This window comes from Terrapene carolina, unplaced genomic scaffold, assembly GCF_002925995.2.
Source record: "Terrapene carolina triunguis isolate 2854851 unplaced genomic scaffold, T_m_triunguis-2.0 Scaffold85, whole genome shotgun sequence".
Taxonomy (NCBI): domain Eukaryota; kingdom Metazoa; phylum Chordata; order Testudines; family Emydidae; genus Terrapene; species Terrapene triunguis.
In genome coordinates, this window is record NW_020664436.1 from 25432682 (window position 1) to 25441734 (window position 9053).

The 9053-nt window shown below is 39.6% G+C and overlaps 1 protein-coding gene across 1 annotated transcript in view; it reads left to right on the forward strand.

Moving 5' to 3' along the window:
- DLL1 (delta like canonical Notch ligand 1) overlaps window positions 1-5031 on the forward strand; it is a 9107-nt gene extending 4076 nt beyond the window's left edge. The window contains exons 5-11 of the mRNA XM_024203870.3: window positions 834-894; window positions 1376-1506; window positions 1646-1815; window positions 1927-2143; window positions 2959-3751; window positions 3869-3983; window positions 4409-5031. Of these exons, the coding sequence (XP_024059638.1) occupies window positions 834-894; window positions 1376-1506; window positions 1646-1815; window positions 1927-2143; window positions 2959-3751; window positions 3869-3983; window positions 4409-4414 (1493 nt within the window). The 3' untranslated portion in view covers window positions 4415-5031. The remainder of the gene's footprint in view (window positions 1-833; window positions 895-1375; window positions 1507-1645; window positions 1816-1926; window positions 2144-2958; window positions 3752-3868; window positions 3984-4408) is intronic.
- Window positions 5032-9053: the final 4022 nt, after the last annotated feature.

Consider the following 9053-nt stretch of genomic DNA (forward strand, 5'->3'; position numbering starts at 1 on the left):
TCTTTCTTTCTTTCTTTCTTTCTTTCTTTCTTTCTTTCTTTCTTTCTTTCGCATGTCATTGTCTCCAGCTAGCTTTGTTGAATTAAAACTTTGCAGTGCCTGCTTAATGAGTTCCATAACCAGGCGAAATAATGAGCAGAAGTCTCTTTTTCCCCCACGCTCCCTCCTTCTGGCCTGCTTACCTCTTTACTATGTTTGTGCCCACCCGCCCCCTTTTTTGCAGGGGGGAGGAAGAACTTTAGACTTATTTATTTGAATAAGAAAAAAAGTTTTTGCAGAGAAATCACGCGCGTGCCATAGATTAGATCTGGGCAGGGATAGGCTGCTGGGGAAGCATGTCTTAGCCCCGATTGGCTGCAAGGGGTTGGGGGTATTGTTGCAGTGGGGCAGCTGCTGGGAGAGAATAGACAATAGAGCAGCTGTCCTGCACTGGCACCCTGCACACCAGCTGTCCACTCTTATCTACACACACACTTTCTGGGGATATTAAGAGGTGGAGCTGTGTGCATAGAATTGGAAAAAAGGACTTCTGACCCTCACTGGGAAGGAAAGGGGGGTGAGGGGCTGTAGGGAAGAGAGCAATTGTGAGTCCTCTTTTGTCTGTGTGCAACTGTATTAAGAAGAATGCTCATCCCTAGTGATAAGTAAAGTACCCAGTTACTAAGCAAGATCAATACTCCACCAGCCTTCAGAGATTAACTCAGCTGCTATTAACTGACTGAACTAGTGAAAGAGGGTTTGTCCCAACCCAGAAGACACTTCAAAACTGTATTTTCAGAAGGGATGTATTTGACCCTGGAGCTTATGTATCTATATATTTTATTTGTCTGCAGCAATTTGCTTGCCTGGATGTGATGAACAACATGGGTTTTGTGACAAACCTGGAGAATGCAAGTAAGTTTTCAGAGGTTTTTCCTTTTTTTTTTTTGGTCCGTAATGTCAAATTGATGCTCTAGACTTAGATAAGACATTTGTCATTTGAGGGTTAGTTTAAGTGTTTTTCTTCATAGGAGATGGTAACCTGAGAAATCCAGATAATACCAGATCAAAGTATTAATCTAGAAGTCAAACATCAGTGTCATTAATATTAACTTAATGAGTTTACAGTAGTATATGTAAGGTTAGCTGTTTGTTATGATAGTAAACAAAATAAGTGTCTAGAACAATAGCTCTGTTTAAGGTAATGAAAGAGGTAGCTGGGACTGATGAAAACTGATGCTACAGTTAGACTCAGTGACTTTCCCACATGAAGGATCACGGAAGGCTTTTTAGGAAACTTGATTCCTGGTTTTTGCTTCAGTGTGTTTGCAGAGTTTGAGATAGGATTTCTAACTGTTGGAAGTACAAATCTGACAATCCTTTGTTTGTTTTTCAGATGTAGGGTTGGGTGGCAAGGGCGTTATTGTGATGAGTGCATCCGATACCCAGGTTGCCTTCATGGTACCTGTCAACAACCGTGGCAATGCAACTGTCAGGAAGGCTGGGGTGGCCTTTTCTGTAACCAAGGTAAGTTCTTGATCATTGCATATGATTGTCTTTTAGAAAATAACAGCATTTTCTAGAGTATCCCTCATTCAAGCCATGCAACAGTTGCAAACTAGCACATATCTTTATGGATCTGTCTCTTCTTTTAAATCTTTTTCAGATCTTAATTACTGTACCCATCATAAGCCTTGCAAGAATGGTGCCACTTGCACCAATACTGGCCAGGGAAGCTACACTTGTTCTTGCCGTCCTGGGTACACTGGTTCCAACTGTGAGATTGAAATCAACGAATGTGATGCCAACCCCTGCAAGAATGGTGGAAGCTGCACCGTAAGTTAAAGGAGTTAATGATATTTTAAACATCTGATCAACTAAAGACAGTTTTACAGTCATTTTGATTTTTAAATTATTTAAATTGAATAAATCTTTTCTTTTCGACAGGATCTTGAAAACAGCTATTCCTGTACCTGTCCACCTGGCTTCTATGGTAAAAACTGTGAGCTGAGTGCTATGACTTGCGCTGATGGCCCATGCTTCAATGGAGGGCGATGCACAGACAACCCTGATGGTGGATACAGCTGTCGCTGCCCATTGGGTTACTCTGGGTTTAACTGTGAAAAGAAAATTGATTATTGCAGCTCCAGTCCTTGTGCTAATGGTAAGGCAAACTATATACCTTTGTCTCTTAAAGGGACACTGTCATGTAGTTGAGGGTTTGTATAAAAATAAAATTACAAATCATAGGCCAGGTCAATCCATTGTTTTTAATCAGAACTCCCCGTCGAGTTGTGCCATTAGTTTTTATCTAGAACTCCTCCATTGACTAAACGGAGGAGTTCTGCTTAAAAGTTGATGGCATGACATGGCTTCATAGTATAAATAGTATTGTCTTTCAATATGACCTTGGATCTGGCATTTGGCCTTCTTGTGCCTCAAGTTCCACATTTGTAAAAAATGACGATAGCAATACTTTAAAAATGCCTTTGTAAAATTGTTTTGAGCTCTATGGATGAAATGTGCCATCAAAATGGTAAATATTTTTATTATTTAGCAGTAGTAAAGCTGTTTTCGTTTTAAAAAAAGTGCTTTTTAAAAATATTCCTCCACATTGGTTGCAATCCAAACTCTGCAACATTGTGCCAATTCATGAAAACCAAGGTGTGAAATTGATTCAGTCTAGTTTCACCGATGAAGCTGAGTAAAACACAAAAAAGTAAACAGAATAAGTGGTGAAAAGTAAATAAGATTTAGAAAATTAATAAAAGTTTTGCTACTGGTAACAGAGGTAAAAACTGTAAGAGTGAGCTAGCATGTTCAGAAATGGGGTCCTAATTCCATATTTGTCTCTAGGCATCCATTTTTTTAAAGTCTTGGCCTTGATTTTCATCATTTTAAGTACATTGTGAAGCTGAAGAGTTGTTACTTGATATTATAAAAACACTTACCCATTATTTGTTATATTTAATATTGCAGGAGCCCAGTGTGTTGATCTTGGAAATTCCTACATATGCCAATGCCAGGCTGGTTTTACTGGAAGACACTGTGATGATAATTTGGATGACTGTGCCTCCTTTCCTTGTTTGAATGGTGGAACCTGCCAAGATGGAATTAATGACTATTCTTGCACCTGCCCCCCAGGATACAATGGAAAGAACTGTAGTGCTCCAGTCAGCAAATGTGAACACAACCCTTGTCACAATGGGGCTACTTGCCATGAAAGAAACAACCGTTATGTGTGTGAGTGTGCTCGGGGATATGGTGGACTCAACTGCCAGTTTTTGCTCCCTGAACAGCCTCAGGGACCTGTAATTGTTGACTTCACTGAGAAGTACACTGAAGGTCAGAATGCACAGTTTCCTTGGATTGCAGTATGTGCTGGGATTATTCTGGTCCTGATGCTATTGCTGGGGTGCGCTGCTATTGTTGTCTGTGTCAGACTCAAAATGCAAAAGAGGCACCATCAGCCTGATGCATGCAGGAGTGAAACAGAGACCATGAACAACTTGGCCAACTGCCAACGCGAAAAGGACATTTCAATAAGTGTCATTGGTGCCACTCAGATTAAAAACACAAATAAGAAAGTAGACTTTCACAGTGATAACTCTGATAAAAATGGCTACAAAGTTAGATACCCATCAGTGGATTACAATTTGGTGCATGAACTTAAGAATGAGGACTCTGTTAAAGAGGAACACAGCAAATGCGAAGCCAAGTGTGAAACATACGATTCAGAGGCAGAGGAGAAAAGTGCAGTGCCACTAAAGAGGTACGGTTCAGATAATAGCTCTGGGGCAACAGTTTACTGTAAAGGGTGTATATGTTTCCTAGTTGGTACTAGTAGCAGCCATCTGATTTTTGTTGTTGTTGGTTTTATCTTCAATAGTGATACTTCTGAAAGAAAACGACCAGAATCAGTATATTCCACTTCAAAGGACACAAAGTACCAGTCGGTGTATGTCATATCAGAAGAGAAAGATGAATGCATCATAGCAACTGAGGTTAGTACAGTGCCTAATGGTTGTAAAAGAAAATAAAAATAATTGAGCCAGATCTTGAGCTAGTGTAGATCAGCACAGCTCCGTTGCCTTTAATGGAGCTATACCAATTTACACTCGGTGAGATCTGGCCCTGTGGGTTTATTTTCGTGTGGAGGTTGTAAAACTGATAACTTTTTTTAAGATAAAGCGTAATCCTGCAAATGATTCGCTTCAGTGGGAGTTCCACACACAGAGAGCTTGCAGGATTGGGACACAGCTGCAGTATAATTTTAATTTATGAGTCATCCCTTATTTGTGGAGTCTCTTCTGCCCTAGCACACCGATGAACTCCTTGATATCTGTCCATCTCTTAATCATTGAGATCCTCTATATGTTTTACTAAACTCTGCTTCTCTCTGTTCTTGGCTTCTCTCAACTCTCTACAGGTGTAAAATGGAAGTGATATGGCAAAGTTGTTGTTCAAACAATTTCAAAGGAGATATGCCCCAATGAATGCTGCTGAAAGAGGAAAGGGAGATAGATTCCTTCACTGACTGCTGCTGAGAAACTAAATTCAGGCTGAGCTGGTTCTCTACTGAAGTTAGCAAAGTGACTGCAAAAAAACAAGATGGACACTAGGCAAGGATCTGTGTTCAAGAATAACTGTTGCACTGCCTTTATGAATTTTATCATTGCACTATGGTCAGTTGCTTTTCTATATATATTTAAATGAAGGGACTTAATTACTACATAAGAAGCATGCACTGCGTAAAGTGTATATTTTGGATTCTTACGAGCCAGTCTTTTCTTGAATTAGAGACACAAACACTGCCTTTAATGTCTTTTTTGATACTAAAATGTGTTTTTACTAGGTGAAAAAAAGTGTGTTATTTTTTTGAATCTGTAAAAATATTTTCATGATAATTGTAAAGCTTGAGTATTTTGTGATGTTCATTTTTTTATAATTTAATTTTTTTGGTAAATATGTACAAAGGCACTTCGGGTCTATGTGACTATATTTTTTGTATATAAATGTATTTATGGAATATTGTGCAAATGTTATTTGAGTTTTTTTTTACTGTTTTGTTAATGAAGAAATTCATTTTTAAAATATTTTTCCAAAATAAATATTATTAATGATAACGAAAAAGATATCTTTACTTTCCAAAAAATTTTATGATCCAATTTTGCCATCAATGGCCAATCAAAGATCTGACATACTTCTGTAGGCGATTAGGGGGACCAGGGATAGGACTCAAAGTTGCAAGAAAGGATGGAAAAGAACTTCTCTGATGTAAATCCCTCCTTACACTTTTCATTCCCTCTTACCTTTCTGAATGATTGACCTTTGAGGTTGACACAACATATGCTTGTCTTACCTCAAAAGTGAACTTCTGTGGAAAGTCTGAGTAATATCTGTACAGTCATTTTGTAGTGTATATAAACATATACCATATAATTCTCTTAGAAGGATCAATTCAAGCATCCTCCTGTTGATACATGGAACCTTTAAGGACTCAGGCTGTTATTTCTTAGATCCCCAAATTCTCCTTGGAGTCAATGGGAATTTTGGGTGCACCAGGCATGCCAGAATGGGCATCTGTGGCCAAATCCTTCATGTATAGCCATAAAAAGTGAGCATCACAAATTAAACCTGAATAAAAGCAAAACGTCCATCTTAGAATAAGAGGGAGTTCTATTAGGCATATGAGACTAAATTGATTGATGGTATAAGTGATTGCAACTCCAATGACTTTAATGTATATCTATCTATCAAATCTATTATTGTTTCAAAATACATGCACTATACTTATCACTATGATATCTGAGCACAATGGAGTCAAACCCCCATTGTGCCAGTGGTGAATTTGGCCTTTAATGCCAAGGCAGCTTAACTGAGTTACAGTTTGTACTAACTGGCATGCCTGCAAGCTGCAATGCGCTTTTGAAAACTCTAAGAAATCATTTCCATTCTGATCTTTTATAACAGACTGTGGCTGATCATTACTGGCCTGATTCAAAGTCCACTGAAGACAATGGAGATACTCCCATTGACTTCAATGGGATCGGATCAGGCCCTATTAGCAAAGAAGAACATGTCCAGAACACAAATAGTCAATGTATCATTGCAAGTGATGATCTGTAACACTAAATTATGAAGCCTCCTCCTCAAACCTATCATTAAATGAGATACTTTGACTTAACTTTAAGTGGATTGATTCCCACATATAATCCATTTAATTGGAGATTTTCCTGAGATGAGTAATATATCACAACAGAAAAGCAGTCTGCAAATGTCAGTGTGAGGAACATGGCTTCTAAATAAGCAATAACATACATGGAACTCTGCTAATGACAAAATTAATCTGTTATTAATTTGACCCACCATTGACTGAATGTATGGAGAGAGGCTGGCTTGAGGCAGTGTAGTCTCATGGCTCAGACGCTAAACTGGCAATTAGAAAACCTGGGTTCTAGTCACAGCTGTCCTGCTGTAAAATCTTGGGCCAGTCACTTCACCTTTCTGTGCCTCTGTTTCCCTTCCGACCCTAAGATTTTTGGGATGGGAATTGTCTCTCATTGTGGGTTTGTACAGCACCGAACACACTGAGGGCAGGGGCCCCAACTGTTGGGGCCTCTAGGTGCTACCTTAATACCAATAGTAATAATGAATGAATGCTCACAAAAAGAAGTGTCATCATTTCTTACCATCATTGCTGGTGGAGTGATAAACCATACATCCTTAAAGATAACGGGAGGCTGACGAGAATTATTTTAATGTATCTTTATGTGTCCTATTGATAAAACATAAGGCTCCTTTTTCCAGAAAGTGGAAGAAACCTTCCCTCCACTAGGGGTTCAAAGGGTCCACTTCTGCCTACAAGGTGAGAGGCACAGGCTCAAGGGCGCAATGTAGCTAGAACAGCTGGGAATTCAGGGCCTGATCCAATGCCCATTGAAATTGATTGAAATTGATTTTAATATGGCATTGAATCAGGACCCTCCTTAATCAGCATATCGACTGATCTGCCTTTATCTGCATGGTGCCTATGGACCACAACAACATAAAGCTGCTCCCGCCAGGTGACAAAGCCTAAAGGAGAGATCAGTGGAAGCAAGTTTAACTGCCCTCTCTCAGCGTTAATCTCCCCTGGGGGATTAGTTAGTGCAGGAAGGTATATTTTACTTTATGTACCAGCTTGGGTGACTCTAGATGCAATTTCTTTATGAGACATGGTGATATTCAGGGGCCTCACCCGCCTACATATTTAATAGGGTTAGTACTAATAAGTACTGTTCAAAAGTGAAGGGCACTGACACAGTATGAAATAATTAGCAGAGAAGTATGCACCACCTTGTTAGTTTAAGGAATTTTGTAAACAGTGAGCATCAACAGCAATAGAAAATATATTAAGTCTTGGACATGGAGAGTGTGTCCTAGTTTTAATTGCAAAAAATAGTTTTAAAAGTTGTTTTAAAGAGGTATTGTGTTCACGTTGCACACAGGGAGGGAGGATGGTCTGGGCGTCAGGAAACTGGGGTTCTATTCCTGGATCTACCACAGACTTCATGTGTAACCTTGGGAGGGGAAGGATGGTTGTGTGGTTAAGGCACTGCAGTGGGATTCAGAAGAACTGCATTCTATTTCCAGCTCTCCCCTCAGACTTCCTGAGGGACCCTTGGACCTGTGTCAATTAATCTCGCTCTGCCTCCGTAAAATGGGGGATAATAATACTTCCCTACCTCATAGTAGTGTTATGAGGATAGTTGTATGAATGTTTGGGAGGTGCTCTGATGCTATGGTGTGGGGGAACATAAAAAAAGCCCTGTATTTCAATTTGCCCATCTGCAAGATGTCAACCTGCTTTGCAAATCATTTTATGGTTCTTGGATGGAATAACATTCCATGACAAAATGGAAGCATACATCATTCTGCAGAGGATATACATACAATATACTGTCAAATAAGTGCACAGACAATGTGATTATAGCAGTCTCCCCTCCAAGAATACTGTTGTTCTATTTAGAATGCATCCTGTAGGCAGAGATACAGACTGACCTTGGTTTGGGATAAAAAGTGAAAGAAAAAGTAAAAGATTCAGAAAGTACACAAATGAATTCTAAACTGAAAGACACTGGCAATCCCATTGATTGTTTGTCTGCATTAGCAAATCTTGTATTGTCACAATGCCTTAACTAGCACAATTTAGACACAACCTAGTGTAGGCAAGGCATATAATATTTATCATAGTGCCAGCTGGGAGGAGCTATGCAAAACACGTTATTGTCTACATGAAGGTGTGGTTTACACAGTTTTTGTACCAGCATAAGTGTTGGTTAGAGGTGTGAGTTTTTACTGACATAGTTATGCTGGTATAACTGTGGAGGCAGTTATATTGGTGCAAATTGTACTGATCTATCTATCTATCTATCTATCTATCTAATAAATTGCCTTTTGTTTTTTGAGCCTTTGGGGGAAGCTGCCTACTTTCATTGTGTGTGAGCATTTCAGGTTCCAAGTTCAACCTGAAATGCACCTGCAAAAATGAGGGCATCCTCACTGGCTGCTTGGAAGGTGACTTCCTTTATCATCTCCTAACCACTTGCACCCTCTTTGCTAGGGGCAGTCTCAGATCTACATGCAAAGCTTGTAGGGAATGGTGATCATATTGGCTGAGGGCAGGTTGGTTTCAGACATATTGAAAGTAATGAGGGATGGTGGCCATTTTGAATAAGAGAAATTTCATGAGTTTTGAAGCCAGGAATAGTGAGGTCACCATGAAACATTAACCTTCCCCTGACCCTCACCAATCTTGTGAGACTCATGATAAAATCAAAAAAGCTGGCAATACTGAATTGCCTCCACTTTATCCGTAGGTCATGCTTAGTGAGCACCGGTAATATGAACTTTCTAGCCAATTTTCTGGAACCCAAGTGGCATGGGCCACCCTCTAGCATAGGCTGCCATTTGAGCCAAACAGGGTGGCCGATAATGACATGTTTTTTATTCTTCCCTAGCAGCAAAGTTGTCCTCGGTTCTGATTCTCCCCTACCTTGCACCTTGTGCAATCATTTACACCTAACATTGGT